We start from the raw sequence: 18,733 nt of genomic DNA on the forward strand, positions 1-18,733 counted from the left end.
TCCGTCTTGAAAAGAAACAAGCATACGCAAATTGTTCGGCCGGGAGCTGTTGAATGTTATGCTCCGAAAAAGAAGCGAAGAAGACGAAGTGAGAAACGAGCGTGGAGCCGAGCGCGCGCCTGCATTTTTTTTAGTTTTTTTTAGCAAGCGTCGAGAAAAGAAGACGTTCTCTACTTCGGCTCCGCTTCCTGGTTTTCAACACTATTGTGCGCCTGCTCAGGACACTCTCTCTCAAGCAGTCATGTTAGACTGATGTACTTTCTCAAACAGTCATGTTAGACTGATATAAATACTGTAAATAAACCCATATTCCTCGTTCTCGATGAGAAACAATCCTTACCTTCATCAACGTCCTAAGTGTGGGTAAGTTGGACGACGGCATGGGCCAGCTACCTTCTAATTCATGCCCGACTTCAATCTTGACAATGGAATACGAGCGATGGGATTTAAGACCCAGTCATACCAGGGGCAATAGTCTTACCTCACTCCTCTATTTTCACCGACTGGAATCGACCAATTCACTGCAGTCGGGGGCCTTTGAATAGCGCCACCGGTTATCCGTGAACAAGTGTGCTGCCACAACGGGGAAACGTTGCTCGCATATCGCCTCAAGGCAGCTGTTGATCGCAGGCTACGGTGTGCAAGGGTAAGATCTGCGCAGTCACGCGCTTTCGTCGCTGTATAATCGTTCCCGCTCGAGTGTGGGCATTTGTAAGGATCGAATACGATACACAAGCGTAAGCCATGTGTCTCCAATGCTGTCGCCGCTGCCAGTGAAGCCTTAAGGAATTTCTTTCTCTATGCGTAAGGTGCCAGCGTCCCCTCTTAAGGCCGATCCACACGACGGACCAAGTCCGCGGGCCGATCGGTCACGTGATACGACGTCATGTCTCGGCGCGGGCCGGTCCGGCGCCGAGCACATCCACACGGCGGTCCGCGATAGCAGACGGCGGAGCAGATCACCCAGCTACACTCTCGGCCGCAGTGCTCGCGACTCAACAAATTCGCGAAACCATGCCGACCCCTCGCGCTCATGCTGCGCATGTATCGCGAATAGAAGTCGTCGAAATGAAGGCGTAGCAGAAACGTCGTTTGGCCGCTATGGCGTTGGCTCTTTGCGTGGACGAAGAAGATTACTACCCTGCCCCGAAAAGGTCGTGTTGGGTGAACGATTGGATGTGCAGGAAGGAGCTCGGCCTGCAGAACCAACTCTTCAAAGAGCTGGTAGTGTCCTTCTGAGTACAGACGGCTCCTGCGCGTCAGCCGGGAGCAGTTCGCGGAACTTCTCGCGCACGTGGGGCCTAGGATAGCACGAAAGACGACTGTCATGCGCCAACTGATACAGCCGGCGGCGAAGCTGCGAGCAACGCTGCGTTACCTTGCATCTGGTAAGCATTCTTCGTCTTGGTTTGGTCTGTTGCAGCCTTACATCACTTCTCATTGCCATGGCTTGCCTCGTGTACTTTCTTACAGGCAACTGCACTGAAATGTAGCACCGGGTGCAACATGCGGCTTCAAGACCAGCAGCCGAACGTAGATGCTCTATGTGTTACCACAGTGTAGCGCGCAGCTAGCTATTTTCTTTATAGGAGAGCTGAGCCTTGGCGTTCTGTACCTTCTCAGCCACATGCAGTGAAGTGGGGTTTGTAGGAGCTAAAACGCCACTATTTCGCTGACATCGGCAGTAAGAAAAAAGCAAAATGATTGCCCAGCTGCCGTGCCTGCATAAACTGACCACGTTTAGTCTAGTTTGGCTGCATGCTCCAGTATGTTCTACCGGCAATCTAAATAGGTCCTTCCACCTCGCCTTTTTTTATTTACAGGTGAGAGCCACTATTCCCTAAGTCGCCAGTTCAGAGTTGGGCACTCCACCGCCTACAATTTCATTCTCGAAACATGTTCGGCTATCTATCATAAGCTAAGCAAAGATTATATGAAGTCACCAAAAACAGCTGAACATTGGCGGTACGTTGTTAAGGGGTTTGACGAAAATTGGCAATTTCCAAACTGTGTGGGGGCAAAAGATGGGAAGCATGTCTGCATAACCAAACCAGCCAACTCTGGGTCCCTTTACTTTAACTATAAAAAGTCGTTTAGCATAATTCTTCTGGCTGTTGTGGATGCAAATTATAAATTTACCTACATTGACGTTGGTGTGCCCGGTGCTCGAGGCGACGCAGGAGTATGGCAGACCACGCCCCTGCAGGAGGCATTGGAAGGCAACAGAGCAAACTTGCCAGACCATGTGGAAGTTGGACCAGGTCTATTCCTACCCCCCGTGTTTGTGGCCGACGACGCATTTCCAATCGGGAAGAACCTGATCAACCCGTATGGAGGTAGCAGCCTGTCGGGTGATCAGCGGATCTTTAATTACAGCCATGCATCTTAAGCTTGATTCTTTGTATTTTAGAGGGCGTTATAAGGCTTTTGAATATGCTTACCTAAGAAAATGCAACACTTTTTCACTTTGTATACATTTCGCAGGTTGTCCAGAGCAAGACGGGTTGTGGAGAACGCGTTCGGTATACTGGCCAATCGCTTTCGCTTTCTTCTCACTACAATCAATGCAGGGCCTGAAAGAGTTGTCCCCATGGTGAAGGCAGCATATCTGCTACATAACTACCTTGGCAACGACATGAGCACATTTTCTGACTCGGGGCCCGAAGATAGTAGAGAGCAAATATTTTTTGGCCTACGAGAAACACGCGGACGTGTAAACGCATTTGGTGCCAGGGTCCGTGAGGACATGCGGGACTACTTCAACGGCCAAGGCGTTGTGCCGTGGCAGAGGGCATCTGCATATGTTCAAGAGTAGGAATAAAATGAACATTTGCGCACACATTTATTTACATTGTCAGAAATTTTTCAACTGTGTCCAGAATTCCTTTCTGGCACTGCACCTGCTTCACAGCGTCCAGCTGCCTCATATGAGCCGCAATCGCTTTGGCAAAGAAAAAAGAGGCGTCGTATGGCTCGGACGGTTGCTGCATGGCTGAGGCAATAGTGTGCAAAACTGCCTGCCTCTGGGCCCAGTCCTCGCCTGACGGCCCCGAGGAGCGTAACTGCCTCGGCCGTGTTGTGCTGAGTGTGGGCGGCGACTCGACTCTTCTCGACGTGGTTAAGGAGTTCCTCCAGCCTCACGGACAGCTGCCCTTCTTCCCCACCACTCTGTTCTGCAGGTGCCAGGATATCTCGGTTGTGGTGAGGCTGAAATGAACAATTTCACAGTTGGCAAGAAATAAGTTGCCGCCTTGTTTAGGTTTGAATCCCGGCATTCGCAGACGATACGTCGAAGCAACTAAATTGCTGCATGCGTCCTGGGCTATAGCACTTACTTGTCAGGTCTATGTGCCGAAGTCGCATACTTATGGAAAAGTTAGGAGAATTGCTGTAATTCTAAATGCAAAAAAAAAACAATAAGACAGCCACCTTGTGACAAATGACGCTGCCCTATTTACAACTCAGTGAAGCAAAAGCCATGATCTAAACAGCGCAGCATATTGCAATGTTTGGGCCTCATCCTGCAATATACGCACAGTAAATAAGGCATTTTTTCCAAGTTGCAATTGTATTCTCCACATTTTGTCCAGTGAAAAAGGCGAAGAATCCTCCTTTGTACAAGTGAACATCTGCCTGACGGTCTGCAGCAAAATTTGTTTGCTGTAAATTCTTTTCTCTTCTGTGTGTCTCGTCAAAGTATTGCGCAATCCAACCTCTGATATGCTATACCAACAGGCCCAGTCGTCAACCTTGGATTTGCTCGCAACTCGCACAAGGGCCTGCAGAAATCATGTTTTTAGGGCATGGCGGACTCTGTGGGAACATTCTGATCTTTCCTGGAATTTCGCTTTCTACATGCGCAGAGACAACAATGCACAGAAATACAGTACCTCTATAGCTGAACTTGCCGAGATGCCATAGTCCCCACTGCAAAATCGGTGGTTTGGCTCCGGAACAGCATCGAGGAACCGCATCGCGGCGAAGAAAATCCACTTGCCAGTATACACCTCCCTTGCAGGCTGGCCGCTCGTTTTCGTGCGGACTTTCTTTTTTATGCGAAGCATATTAACGTAGGTTTCGGGCCTTCGCGCGACGCCCGGCGGTGGCCACCATTGACCCTGAAGTGGGGTCACGTGATATGACGTCACGTGATGATGTCGCACAGGCTGCAGATGGGGCCTCATATCGCGCCGTCGGTCGCCTCCCGGCGGTGGCCACCATTGACCTTCAAGTAGGTCACGTTACCTGACGTCACGTGATGACGTCACACCGGCTGCAGATGGGGCCTCATATCGCGCCGTCGGTCGCCTCCCGGTGGTGGCCACCATTGACCCTGAAGTGAGATCACATGATGTGACGTCACGTGATGACGTCACACCGGCTGCAGATGGGGCCTCATATCGCGCCGTCGGACGTCGCCCGGCGGAGGCCTCCACGGTTCGGTTCGCGCCGTCGCGCGCGACGCGGCGGCGGCGCCACCATCGCTGCATCACGTGATATGTGACGTCACGCCAGGGATGAAGCGGCGCGCGCCCGCCGTCGCGTCAGTCTCTGTGCCCGCAACCGCGCCAGCGTCTTTGCGCCGGGCGTGTATGCGGTCAAGATGCCTCCAAACGCTAAGGATACGCTAAAGTTAAGCCCAGTGGATGCTTCGCATCCACTGGGCTTAACCTTGATAGGCCTCCAATTTTTTTTTCCTTTCTGTAGGTTCGCCTTTTATTGGCGGAGATGCCCTTCAGCACATCTGCGAAAATGCGTCACCGATCAGTAAAGGACATTGTTTGCATGCCTTTTTTTCGAGACTCACTCGCGTGCCCTGTCGCGATCGGGCGCACAGAGCAAGCGAGGTGATGAAGGTGTGTGGAGCTTCGACATGACGTGGCATAAACATATAATTCACCCCACTTGTGGAATGAAGCCCGAACACACAAGGCAAGAAAAAAAGAAAAAGAAAGGAGCTGGGGATCGAGTAATTGTTGACCTCAGAACTGTTCAATCGGGAAGGAAAATGCAGTTGCCATGTTCTTCTATTCGTCCGCGATCATATATTTTAGTAGCGAGAGTTGCAGGCGTGTACTTTGTGGCCACTGGAATCGCCAAGCCCGTCCCGGAACCGCTGTACAGATATGCGGATTTCGTTTCTTGAGTCGTCTGGGAGCGCTGAAATAGTGGTGCTATCACGCGGTTGTATTTCGCCGGCTTTCTTTAAAGGCAATTACGAGAAGCTCCATCAATGGTACCTAGTTGCAAACACTTCAGTCGACCATTTTTAAATGTGAACTACAACTTCCGTATTGACACTTTCATGGCAAAGGCAATATTTAAGATGTTGGCAAATACTTTATACTAACTGATTTTGCAAACCAAAAAATATATCGCAGACCAGGACACGCGATACTCGACACCACTGAGTTGGTTTGAGCCTCTTAGCACACTTCCCTTTTAAAACATTGGCTATCTTTAGCTGGGACACCCTGTATAAAAAATGATTAGGTATAAAACAGACTGCGCGTGGGCAAACAAAATTAAGACCAGACAAGGTGAGGAGGGAACTCTATAAAACCACCAGGCATTCACGAACGCCGCACGTATGCAATCCTTTAGGTAGTGCTCCCACCAATTCACGTGTAAGTTGCTGTCTGTGCGCGAACGCAATGTCAGTGGCTCGAAAAAATCGGCGTGCAGCCACACTCAACGTGGTGTTATGACATAGAGGAAGAAGCAAGGCCTTTCAATGGCAAATGGCACTCTCGCGAATCCACGTTATGAATAAGTAAAGACTGCCTTGTCGCAGAAAAAACTTACCCACTTCATACGGTCCGTTTTCCGGGTAGTTCTCGTTCATCTCTCCAGCTACCTTATTCCACAGGTAATGGTTTTTCGCGTTGTCATTGTAATCATTCCGGCTCGAGTCCCACATGGCCGGGAACTGCTCAGCGAGGGACACAAAATCAAAAACCTCGTCGCCACTCCAAGAGCACATGCTGTTTAAAAATATATCTCCTGCACGCACGTGCAGGCGGAACGGCGGACATGAAACGACTGGCTTTTGCTGAGCCGCAAACTAGATTGGATTTGGCTGAAGACACTCTGTTGCTGGACAACATTCGTTGGCTACGCCAAAATTGCTGCGGTCATGCGGCCCGCCGCCATAACGGAAGCGGAAAAAGCCTCGGCGATTTGTTGGACCGCGAGGGCCGCGGTCTTGCGAGGGCTAACGACAGTACGCACGAACTGGTGACGTCCTATCACGTTATGCGCCGACCGCGGTCCAAAACAGCAATTTTGTCCGTTGTGTGGATCGGCCTTTATCCGGAACTGGTCGTAGTGGGTAATAGGGCAGCTGTCAATCGTAGGCCACGGCGTGCAAATGGAAGATGTGCGCATTCCCACGGTATGGTCACCACAGAAGCGTTGTCAGCTCGAGTGTGGGTACCTTTTACGACCGAATACGACACACAAGGGTAAGCCATGTGTCTCCAATGCTGCCGCCGCTGCCAGTGAAGCCTCAAGTTTCCAGAGTTTCCTTTTATCCGTAGCTGCTTGTGTGGGTGTCAGGGCAGCTGTCAATCGTAGGCCATGGTGTGCAAGGGGAAGATGTGCGCAGTCACACAATTTGGTCACCGCAGAATCGCTATCAGCTCAAGTGTGGGGATCTATAACGACCGAATGCGATACACAAGTGTAAGCCTTGTGCTTCCAATGTTTCCGCCGCTGCCAGTGGCACAGTGGACACAATGTAAAGACTTCAAGAAATATGTCAGTTTAGTCATCTTCACCATACAGCTTGTGCTGATCAGTACGAAGGCATTACGTAGGATAGAAAGACAAAGCATGAGTGGGCCTCTTCGATTTCAGTCCCTGGCAGTCCCGGACTACCTTGGGCTGCTGTCCCGCATTCGATTTCCTCAATTAGCTTCGGACGCTCCGCCCACCATTGCGAGAGCTGACAGAATTACACTCGTTTTATTAGAAGTCACAGACGGTCTGCGGACTATTAGAGCTGCCAGCAGATTTTTGCTCGGACATATGCGAGTAGCTAGCAGACGACGGCTGTCTTAACAAGATGCGTGCAGGCTTGACGCCATGTTTTATAAGAGGCTGTGCATTACTGTGTACTTTGCGTGTTCCAGATGGCAAATGTGCACTCAGCTGTCGCTTCCGTTAGTTACATTGGTGCTTCGTGTGGCATCATGCGAGTTTTTCACGAGTGGTCTGATTGCTGGAGCTTTAGTCCTTGTATTTTTAAGAGCGAAGCACAGTGATCAGGCGCAAATGCTTGCTCTTTTTTTTTTATTCAGTGAGTGCCCCGCTTTGCCAGAAAGGCGTTACAGCAGGGGGGTTACAGACTTAAATAGAACACTTCTTCATCTATACAGGACACTTGCGTCTCTTGCAGCCGGTTCCAATCTCTGATGGTCATCACAAAGAAGGAATTATAAAACATAGTTGTCCTTGCACGGTACTCTTTCACTTTGTGTCGGTGATTATTTCTACTGGATATGTTATTGGGTTGATACAAGTAGTTATAAGCAATTCCAGTGTTACCATGAAAAATACAAAAGAAAAACTTCAACCGCAGTTTTTTTCTGCGTAAAGAAAGCGATTCCCAACCCAATTCCGTTTTCATAGCGGTACAGCTATCTGTCCGCTTGTACCGCGCTAAAATAAACCGCGCAGCTCTATTCTGAATTTTTTCAAGTTTATCTATAGACCTGGCCTGCATCGGGTCCCATACAGGGCATGCGTACTCTAAAATCGGCCTAATACAGGTGAGGTAGGCTGCGTTCTTTAAATTCTGGGGTGCCAATCTTAGGTTCCGTTGGATAAAGTTAAGAGCCCTTGCTGCTTTACCAACAACATAATCAATATTAGCATTCCATGAGCAATCATGCGATAAAACAACACCAAGGTATTTGCATGTCGGTTCAGTAGCAATCACATACATATTCAGGCTGTAAGATGTTTCAATTTGTTTCTTTTTTTTGGAAACACGCATGTGCACACACTTTTTTGGGTTCGACGTCATTTGCCACTTCTGGCACCACCTTGTAATACGATCCAAATCGTCTTGCAAAGAAACGCCGTCACTTGCTTCCCTAATCTGCCGATATAAAACACAATCGTCGGCAAATAAACGCATGCGTGATGAAATACCCACAGAAATATCATTAACAAATATGAGGAATAAGAGCGGTCCAAGGACGGAGCCTTGTGGCACGCCTGACGATACACCAAGATAGGATGAACACCTCCCATTTAAAAGCACGCATTGAAGCCTGCCGAACAAATAATTGGTTATCCAAGTTAGTACATTCTGGTCAAAATTTAAAATCTGCAGTTTGACGAGGAGAAGGGAGTGCGACACGGTGTCGAAGGCCTTTCGAAAATCTAAAAAGACACAATCTGTTTGCCCACCCTCGTCAACGTTGGAAGCCAACTCATGAAAGAACTCTACAAGTTGCGTGGTACAAGAAAATACAAGAAAAAACCGTGCTGCTCATTTATCAGAACATTATTATCGGTAAGATGGGTCAATATCTGCTTAAATAGGATATGTTCAAAGAGTTTACATGATATCGATGTTAATGAAATGGGCCGGTAATTTGTTACATCCTTTTTTGAGCCACCATTATGAACCCGAACAACATGGGAAATTTTCCAATCATCGGGTAAAGTGCCTGTTGAAAGGGACTTAGTGTAAATTATGTAAAGGTAAAGCGAAATGGGCGCAGCACATCGCTTCAGTACACGAGGAGAGATACCATCAGGACCAGCTGCTTTGGATTCGTCTTGGCTTTCAAGGAGAGAACGTATACCACGAACACTCAGTTCCACCGGCGGCATCAGTGGAAACGTGCTTGGGTGCGGTTGGGAAGGAGCGTCATGCTTAGGTAAAAACACGGATTTGAAATACATATTTAAACATGTGGCTTTAGCTTCCTCATCGACTATAACCGTATCATTAAAATTCACTTCGCTGACTCCAACATTATCAGATCCGCACTCCTTGATATAATGCCAGAACGACTTGGGATTAGTTTTCATTTTATTATTGAGCCCTTGAAAATATCTCTCTTTTGCTTTTTCGACACTTGCTTTATACTGCTTCGTTAATGCTTGTAATTCTTTCGCGTGCTCACTGCTTCCAGTTTTCTGTAATTTACGGAAAACGCGTCGCCTTCTCCTGATTTCTCTCAAAATACCTGACGTCATCCATGGCTTCTTGCATTTATTAATCTTGCCTGCTTGCATCGCAGGTATGTACTTATCCACAAGGGCTAACACCTTATCCCTAAACTTAAGCCATAAATCGTTTACACCATTGGTTTCAGCAAGGCGCTCAAACACGGGCAAATAATCTTCTAGCTTTTGAGCTATGCTCGAGTAGTCACCCTTGCTGAATAGAAAAACCTTTCAAGTTGCACAACTTAAGGTTCTTCTGCTCTCTTTTTTAATGTTGAAATTGAATAAGACCAAAATTGTCAATAATATTCTTCATTTCTATGTTTACACGGCACCCAGTGCTGCTTACACATATTCCATCACGCCATTCTAAGTCTGGCAAGTTAAAATCACCAGCAAGAATGAATGGTCTGCTTGAAACTTCCGAGATAATTTCATCCAGCGATTGAAGTGTATTGTAATCAGAGTTCGGTGGTCGGTGAAATGCACCTACGGCGAGCGAAGAATTATCATCTAGGGTTACTGTGCACCAAACAGATTCGACATCACACGGGATGTCTAAGGCGGCAGATATCAGGGAACTTCGCACAAGTAAAAATACACCGCCCAATGGCTCGACCTATCTCTACGATACGCGACAAATTCGCTCGGAAAGACTTCACTATCGCCGATATCATGGTTCAGCCACGATTCCGTGCCAATAACTACGTCAGCTCTCACCGTCTCAATTATTCCTGCCAATTCTTCCGCCTTATTCATTACACTTCTACAGTTTATTAAAACGGTGACCAGGTTGTGCCGTGTTATGTTTCCTTCAGGCAAGCATCATTTCTTTCTTTTTAGTGGGGCAACTACCTTCTTTTCGTCATCCCATACGTAAGTTTTTTCACCAAGAGTAAGCCTATCAAAATTCAGTTTAACTTTTGTTTTCTCGCCTTTGTGTGCCTTACCGTATTCCCCTAATCGCTTCCGTACTTCCCAAGTAGCTGGCGCATAATCCTGATCAACTCTGATCTCTGACCCCTTAAATTTTCTTGCATTGGACAAAATTTCTTGTTTTTCTTTATAAGAAGAGAGGTTTACAATAATCGGCCTCTTTTTTTGTTCTCGGTATACACCAATCCGATGTGCTCTTTGTAGTGATGTAACTTCAATTCCCAGCTTGTCGCCAACGATCTTTTTAATCAACTCCTCTGATTGGTCCCACGTTTCCAGCCTAGCTGTTGTCATCCACTCCGTAAAAATAAAGGTTTTGTCTCCGACCTCTGTTCTCTAGGTCAATATTCTTAACCTGCAAATCCCTGAATACTTTCTGAAGAGTCTCAAGTTCATCCTTATGTTCTGAAACTGCTCTACCAAGGTCCTGAACTTGTTCCTTAGTTGCTTCAAGGCTGCCTTTTATGTCCGCTATCATTCCTTCATGTACGACGATCCTGGATTCAATAGCATCTAGCTTATTCAAGATTGCAGTCTGCCCTTTTTGCAGGCTTTGCAATATTTCCATTTCGACAGGACCCAGATTAAGTTCAATATCGCCGGAAAGCAACAAAAGCAGGAACACGTACAAAAATCTGTTAAAAAAATTGGAGGACGCTTAAGCTTCGCCTTCAAGAGTGGAACGCGACAGCGTTCCCGTCGACCCGCCAAGGGGTGTAAGACAACGGGCTACGGCGCAGCGACTACGCGCCCCGCATCGGACGCGGTGAGCGTCGAGCAACGCAGCGTTCGGCGCGGCAATGAAATGTGCGCCTGAGCAAGCGACGCACGCCTGAGCCTTAGAAACAGCTCGTTTCGAAGGCAACACCGCATTCACTAGAAGCGCTTTTGTACCGCTTTGAAGCATCGAACTCGCAGCCCTATAAGGCTGACACTTGGTGCTGAAAACTTGCAAATTTGTCTTGTTTTCTCAAATGTCATTTGTTGTGTGATATAGAAGTACAAAGCAGGCAATAAAGAAAAAAAAACTCGTGGCTGAGTGGTAGCGCCTTCGTCTCACACTCCGGAGACCCTGGTTCGATTCCCACCCAGCCCATCTTGCAAGTTGTTTTTTTTGTTCATGAAGTGCCTGCTGGGTTTTATCGCTCACGGCCAACGCCGCTGACACCGACGCCGACGACACCGGCTCTTCTGCGACATGAGCTCCTTAACGCTGTCGCGCTAAAATAGAAAAGACCTACTTCGAGGCGCACGCGCTCGTTTACGACAGCAAGCATCAGCCAATACCATAGTGGGAGGAGCCGGCAACGCACACAATAGTCGTGAGATAGGAATAGGGTAATGCAAACCAGCCTGCGTGAATAACAGGGGAATCAGCTGCATGTCTGCCAGCGTGCCGGCTCCGAATCCCACGAGGCAGAAGCGTTGCTCATATGTATAGTGTCCACTCTGGTCACATGGGCGTCGATTTTCAGCGGCGATTGGTCGAGGGCAATCGCTCGAATTCCACCACGCGCCGAGCGCTGCACTGAAGATAATGGGCCTTGAATTGTCGATGTGGCTTAACAAGTCGTGGGATGTGATAGCCGCCGAAGATGAAGGTACCGCTGAAGTTCGGTTTTGGCCATGACGAAATTCTATGCTGCCGACAAGCGCACCGAGCCAGAAGGTGATTCCAAGATTTGCGAGAACCTGCGTGAATAACAGGGGAATCAGCTGCATGTCTGCCAGCGTGCCGGCTCCAAATCCCCTGGTGTGAATGGTGTGTTTCGTGAAGTCTGTCATGCTCATTGCTATACGCGTGGTAAACAGGTAGGGTTTGCTTTTCAGATGAGTGAAACTGATATGCGAGGAAACGTATCATATTGGGCATGTGGATATTTAATGTTGGTAGCTGGAATGGTATACAGGGCGTCTCACGTGGCTTGAACCAAACACAAAAAAATATGCAAAGGCCACATAGCGGGACAGAGTCAAGGTTATGTGGTTTGTCGACGCGTGGAGATACTCATATTATATTTTGCATTCCGCCTAATTAAATAATTAGCCCTAATTGTTTTATCAACATCTGGTATATTATAATTAGATTGGAAGTGTCCATGAGAAAATTGTAGAACAACATGAAAAACACCCAGTACAGCTCTCTGTTGTTCAATACGTGCTACATAAGTGTTTTTCCGAGCGTGAAAGAAGCCTGCAAATGCGCAGAACATTGTCGCGCGACGGGCCATTCGCGGCACTTCGCGTGTATGCGCGGGCCTCTTTCACGCTCATAAAAACACTTCTATGTAGCACGTCTCGAACAACAGAAAGCTGTATGGTGGGCTTTTCATGTTACTCTACAATTTCTTATGGATACCTCTAATCTAACTATAATATTTGAGAAGATGAATAATTCATGAAGACTAATTATTTAATTAGGCAGAATGAAAATTCTTAATATCTCCAAGCGACGGCAAACAACATTACCTTGGCTCTGTCAAGCGACGTCGCATTTGAATATTGTTAATGTTTGGCTCAAGTTACGTGGGACGCCCTGTATAATCACAGCTTCGCCGATTGCTGTTGACATGTATGTTGATCCCTTATGTTACCCTAAGTTCGAGCGTTTGCTTTTGGACGTTCAGGATTTGTAGACAGCGTAGTGATCTCTGTCCTAGATACGCGTCCGGTCTTTAGTAGATGGTTTTCCGAACATTGAAGATATCGGTGTGTGCTTTCTGTTTGAACAGCTATGTGGCACGACGGTGTTTTTGCTTATTTTCGTGTGGCAATGACGCTTAAATATCATAGGCAACGAATGAGTTGGCTTAAATACAGCGGTTGAGGGCCACAAAGAGCGAGAGCGCGATGTAAACAGACGTTTGTGAACATGTCCAATGCGCTCGTGCTGCGATTCTATTATGCAAGCTATATGGTTGTGTCGGCGAAATGGCCTCTGAGAATGCACCTTTTGGAGGCCATGCTACTGAATTCGCTGGGTAGCGCGCTATCTACAAGTAGCTAGGAGCAGACGACGGCAGCCAGGAGAGTAACTTCTGATAATGGTGCTTTCAAATAAAACATCGGACAGTCCCCGACAGCTGGCTCACGTCACTGCGATGCGCTCTATTGTCAGTGCTAGCCAGACCGGAAGCCACAGGTGGTTTGCGGACAGTCTGGAACTGCATAATAGAAGAGGGCCCTTGCTCTCACATACATTATGTCCACTGCGAGACGAAGGCCTTTCCTAGTAATCTGTAAACATATCTCGCTTCGTCAACCTACTGTATCGTATGCTTGCATATTTACAAATTTCGTCATGGTGCCTAGTTCCTTACCGTCTTCAACAGCACCTTTTAGATTTATCATGCATGTGGTTTTTTGTCGTTCCATTGCTTGTTGAGCAAGCCGTCACTTCTCAACCTTCATTTTTATCATGTCAGGTTTCAGTCTCTTAGGTTAGTTTTAGTACAACGCAATGATGCTACTTTTAAGAATAATGGTAAGTTATACATTGTGACTCAGCAGTGTGTGACATAAGTGTTCCGAACAATATTTAGTCTTGAAATTTTCTTCTACTGATCCAGGACTCCTGTAACTATTGCCTTAAGTAACATATTTTATTGCCTTCTTGCCCTAGAAAATATAACTGGTGCCTTCTTGCAGGCCGTTAAAGTAACAACATGGGCATTTCAGACAGTAGGGCGTGTTCAGATAAATACTACTGGACTTGTCTGGCGACCACTTTTAATTTTGATGAAAAAATTATTTTGCTGCCTGAGCCTGATGACAACGAAATCAACCTCAGTTTCGCTAGAAAAAAAGGTGTCATCGCAAAAAAAAAATGAATCACCTGTCCATTTAGAAGCTTTTTCCCTGGATTTTACGCAATCTGCGTTTTGGATAGATCCCAAAGAATAAGTCTTTTCGCGGCGGCTCTAAAAGTATTTTGTCCCAGACTGCAGGCCAACAGCATTAATTCCAACTAATTACCACAGAATATCGCCACTACAGTATAAAGAAGAAAAAAAATTGCAAACGCAGTTCAGCAAGTTCGTATGGATTCATAGTATGGAAATGCAAGCATAGAAAACATGGACGCAAGAATGCCTAGAATGCGCCGTAGTTGCTTAGTGGCTATGGGGTTCGGCTGCTAAACACGAGGTCGCGGGATCGAATACCAGAATACCAGCAATTTCGATGGGTGTGAAATGCGAAAACACCCATGTACTTAGGTTTAGGCGCACGTTAAAGAACCCCAAGTGGTCCAAATTATTCTGGAATCCTCCACTACGGCGTGCCTCATAATGAGATCGTGGTTTTGGCATGTAAAACATCATAATTTTTATGTAACATTCTTTAAAGGTGTCCTTGGCAGCAACGCAACTCTTGAATACAAGTAGGTATCAGGAGTTGTGCCTGAGGTCATTGAGTGCATGGGTAGCCTTTATGGCATTCGGTATCCGCTAGTCTACATTGCAGCTATATGATATAAAGGCAGAACGGCAAAATGGTAGACAATATGGAGAACAGACAAATCCCGAATATATTACTGCACAATAATTTTAAATAGCAGCCTTCCTTCACGCACGTGGATAACCGTGACGAGAGACTGCTTTGGAAACTAACTGCAAGTACTATATATGTCATACTCTAAGGTGTACCTGGCCCGGTGTTCAGTAAATGTCACGTAATACTGCGATCAGCTTCAGCAATAGCATGCTAAGGGACGATGGCACAGAGACAGCTTGCACAATTCTTGTGTCATGCCTTTTGCCTCAAGGTGCAAAACCAACTTATCCACGTACCATCTTAATATTTAAGCACATCTCGATTTGCAGCTGCTGCGGAAGCCCGTGAGTGCGGATAGCAAAGTCCCTAGGGAAATAATTGGGGGCACCTTAACGAAGTCGATAGGTCACAAGCAAAAGCCGTCCGCGACGGCGTCTCTCGTAGATGCTGTGCGATGTTCGGACGTTAAGAATGTGTGCCGATTGAGGAAAGGCTGCCATGGTGTGCTTCTGACGGTTACCCTAGCTTGTTTACTCCGTATAGCATCAAAAAATACAAGACAAAATAATGGAAAAGAGAATCGTATCAAAATCCCAGAATCCATCATCGCATGTCGCTACTAAACGCTGTTAGGATAAGTTATTTCCAGGCGACGAGCGGCTACGCTTCATTAAGAACAGTGATAACGAAGCGGCACAAATATTGTGGCGAAGTTCAATGCGCAGGGACAACTTCTATTTTCTTTTATTTTTATTTTTTTGTTGGCGACATCACCACGTCACCGCGCGTAGTTTAAAAAGTTTAAGGTCAGTATGCCACGTGGTGGCACTCACGCGAACTAAACCCTTGTGTCCAGAAAAGCTGGATACGCGAGCAGGTTGAGCTAGCTTAAGGGGAACTACCGTGAGCTTCGTTTCAGACTTTGGTTTATCGTCTCGTACGCCAGCTAGTAACTCGCAGTTCATACGCGGCTAGGCGGCCCAGGCGACACTGGACAGCACTAGCTCGTTGACGCTTCTCAGTAGTTTGTAGGCTCAGCTTCAAGACTGCTTAGCTCGGTCTAAAATCTGCGTTTAAATAACTTCTCCTTTCACTAGTTCCCTGTGTTCGGGAACGACAGATATTGGTGACGATCCAATCAAGTTCACCCAATTGCATCCTGGCTCCTCCCAAGGTCTTCGCCACGCCCTTTTTATTTAGGGGCGAGGGAACGGATGATTCCCCCCTGCTGCTAGACGTCGCGCACTTGTATTGCACCACGCACGCACACCCTTGAGTCCGTGGCGGGCCTCTATTGTTCGTTCATAAGCACAGGAGAAACGAAGGCAGCTGGCCATACGACGCTGTCAGCGCACATACACCGCCAGCAATTCGTGGACACAGGATTGCATAGAGACACCACATATTTCGTAGTATTCGCACCCATGCTTTCTTAGTAAGCTTCTCAGTGCACGCGCGGGGCAGAGAATACACAGGGATTCCTGCAGAAAGCTGTCGCAGCGTCATGGTCTCGCCGGTGTCAAAAAGACAACAATCTCTAAGCCTGCCTTCGACTTCTCTCAGCCGCTTGCCCGAGGGGCCGCCAATAACCGTCTTCCTCACCGGTCCCTATTCCCACGACCTTTTGGCGCCCGTTGATCGGTGCTTCGCCGAATCGAATAATGCCGCACCGTGACAGTGAGTCAACTGAAATTTTGGGATGGGCCAAGTTGAAATTTATGGTTGGCCCGACTTAAATTTGTGGGTGGTTTAACCAGAAATTTCCATGTGGTCCAACTTAAATTTAAAGGCGGGTTAAATTGAAGTTTGGGCGTGGTGTGGCCCGTCTGGTATTCGGGGGTGCTCCAACTTCCATTTCGGGGTGAGCCTACTTGAAATTGGGGGTGGACCTACTTAAATTTGGGAGTGGGTCAATTTAAAATTTGGCTGTGGGCCAACTTGAGATGTTGGGGTGGCCCAATGTCAAATTGAACGCTGCTGAGCGTCCTTCGAGTTATGAACACCTCGCGTGCAAGCGAGCGCGGTGATATATACCAAAACGTTTATTGAAAAAGAAAGTGCAGAAAGTGAGTGGGTCGAGCCCTTAGTCCCGGACCCCACTGGCTTGAGCGCTCCGCCGTGCCTGGTCGAGGAGCGCTAGTTGCATCTCCCGATCCTCGCTGGCGAGCCAAGTCTCTCACTGCTCCCTTCCGGAAAGATTGCCGGTTATTTTTGGTGCATTAATTTTGGGTGGCCTGTTCTGGCAGTCCCACGTAATGTGGGCGAGAGTTGGCCGGCCTCCACACAAAGGACAGCGAACGCTGTGCAGCGTTGGGTGAATGACATGTTTCAAATAAAGGTTTGGAAATTTGTGCGTCTGTATTTGGCGCCAGTCATAAGAATCCCGCCTGGACTGGTCAGGGTGTGGTGGACTGTACTTTCTTCGCTCGCGCCATTGGTGCTCAAGGATGTCTCGTGTTAAGAATGGGTTATCGTCAGGGTGGTTGGCAGCTCGGTTGACTAAAGCACGAGCTGTGCCGTCCGCTCTCTCATTGCCCTCGAGTCCTGCGTGACCCGGGTACCAGATGATCATGTGTTTCTGCGTTAGGTTTATTTATTTATTTACTTATATACAAAATACTGCAGACCGGATCGGTCCAAGCAGGAGAGGGTACATACATTTGTTAGTAAGCACTATGCCTTAGGATCAGCAACAATGGGGAAGTTATGATTTACATCCAGAAAATATAATAACAAAACTAAACAGGGTTACAAAGCCAATACAATTTGTGAGAGTGCGTGGCCCAAACACAGGAACATAGACAAAAAAGCACACTGCGCACAGTTAATAAGTAATCATCATTTCTAGCCATACACATAGATACTTATATACAGGCTCTCAAGAAGTTGAAGAAAGGAGAGGTGAGTCATGAGGCAGGGAATGCCAGTCGGATATTGTTTTAGGGAAAAACGAATGTTTGAAGAAATTCGTGCGGGCAAATATTGGCTTGATGTTATGGCTATGTTTATGTCGTGAGGGTCTGGTTGTGTCCCTTTCGAAGTAATCCTGTGGCTGAATGCCTAGTTTTTGAAAATACAAGGAGTGAAAAAAGCGCAGCCGGGCAGCCTTTCTTCTTTCAGCCAATGGCTCAAGGTCTGCCTGATGTAACATGGCGGACGGAGAGTCCCTTCGCTTATAGCGGTTATATATTAACCCTACTGCTAATCTCTGCACTTTTCTAGTTTATCTATGTTGATTGTGGTGTGTGGGTCCCATACTATGCTGGCGTATTCAATAGTAGGTCTAACAATTGATTTGTAAGCTATTGATTTGTAAGCTATCAGGAATGTCGGCATGAAGCCAAGTTTCAGATATAATCGCCACGTGTGGATCATAGAAGAGTAATAACTGTTCGAGCCGGTCTTGCTTGTTGCACAAACTTTGCGCATTCAAACATATTAGTCGAAGTGATTTTTCCACAACGCGTGCGGTGGTATCTGTTCGTCAATCTTGGGACGTGTGGGCTGCTTTGCGCATCAATACCCTGCAGTTGTTCTGCTCGTCCCACGCATAAATGTTACCATTTACATGCAGTTTGTTGTAGACGAGCTTTATTTTATCACCGGGGCGTTTTTCGCTCTTATAGGATTGCCAAAGCAGTTTCCTTATTTTTGCAGTTGCCTGCGAGTAGTCTTCAGATATTGACACTCCGGAATCTCTCAGTTTGTGGCCATTTGTAAGTACGGCTATTTTTTCGTTGTAATTGTAGAGCCGAAGAATAACAGACCTTGGTTGATTATAGCGTGTTTTGCCAATTCTGTGTATACGTTCCAGAGAATCAATATTCACTCCTAGCTTGTCCCTGCAAATGTCTTGAAGAAGCTTTCTTTCAAGATCGGACCGAGTTTCACTAGCATCTTCCTTTATTCCGAAGACTACTAAGTTATTCCTACGGCTGCGGTCCTCAATATCTATCAGTTGTTTTCCCTGTGCAGCCAGAACATTCTGTAAGTGTTGTAATGTTTCCTCGAGCTTAAGTATCTTTTCTTCGTTTGCCTTGGATATCGCGAGAATTTCGTCTAGTTTGGACAGCTTTTCGTTAATTTCAGCAAGAGTAGCGTCGCGCTTTGAATCGGC

General features: G+C 47.1%; 2 protein-coding genes across 6 annotated transcripts in view; both read left to right on the forward strand.

Moving 5' to 3' along the window:
* The first annotated feature begins 1,445 nt into the window (after positions 1 to 1,445).
* On the forward strand, positions 1,446 to 2,487 carry LOC139056470 (uncharacterized). Its single transcript, XM_070534719.1, has 2 exons — positions 1,446 to 1,473; positions 1,824 to 2,487. The coding sequence occupies exons 1-2, from the start codon at positions 1,446 to 1,448 to the stop codon at positions 2,387 to 2,389; spliced, it is 594 nt and encodes a 197-aa protein (XP_070390820.1). The 3' UTR covers positions 2,390 to 2,487.
* Positions 2,488 to 6,287: 3,800 nt separating this feature from the next.
* Positions 6,288 to 18,733, forward strand: part of LOC139056419 (monocarboxylate transporter 9-like) — a 266,111-nt gene continuing 253,665 nt past the window's right edge. The window contains exon 1 of one of the 5 annotated variants that reach the window (XM_070534641.1): positions 6,288 to 6,464. In XM_070534641.1, the coding sequence (XP_070390742.1) occupies positions 6,378 to 6,464 (87 nt within the window). In that variant the 5' untranslated portion in view covers positions 6,288 to 6,377. The remainder of the gene's footprint in view (positions 6,465 to 18,733) is intronic. The other 4 variants (XM_070534638.1, XM_070534637.1, XM_070534640.1 and 1 more) reach the window with 4 other exon arrangements.

Source organism: Dermacentor albipictus, chromosome 2 (genome assembly GCF_038994185.2).
Source record: "Dermacentor albipictus isolate Rhodes 1998 colony chromosome 2, USDA_Dalb.pri_finalv2, whole genome shotgun sequence".
Taxonomy (NCBI): domain Eukaryota; kingdom Metazoa; phylum Arthropoda; class Arachnida; order Ixodida; family Ixodidae; genus Dermacentor; species Dermacentor albipictus.

Bases quoted from the DNA above. Each gene is read 5' to 3' on its own strand.
- LOC139056470 (XM_070534719.1), top strand. From the start codon at position 1,446: ATGGCTTGCCTCGTGTACTTTCTTACAG. The intron at 1,474-1,823 runs GCAACTGCACTG...TTTTATTTACAG, and splicing joins CCTCGTGTACTTTCTTACAG to GTGAGAGCCACTATTCCCTA.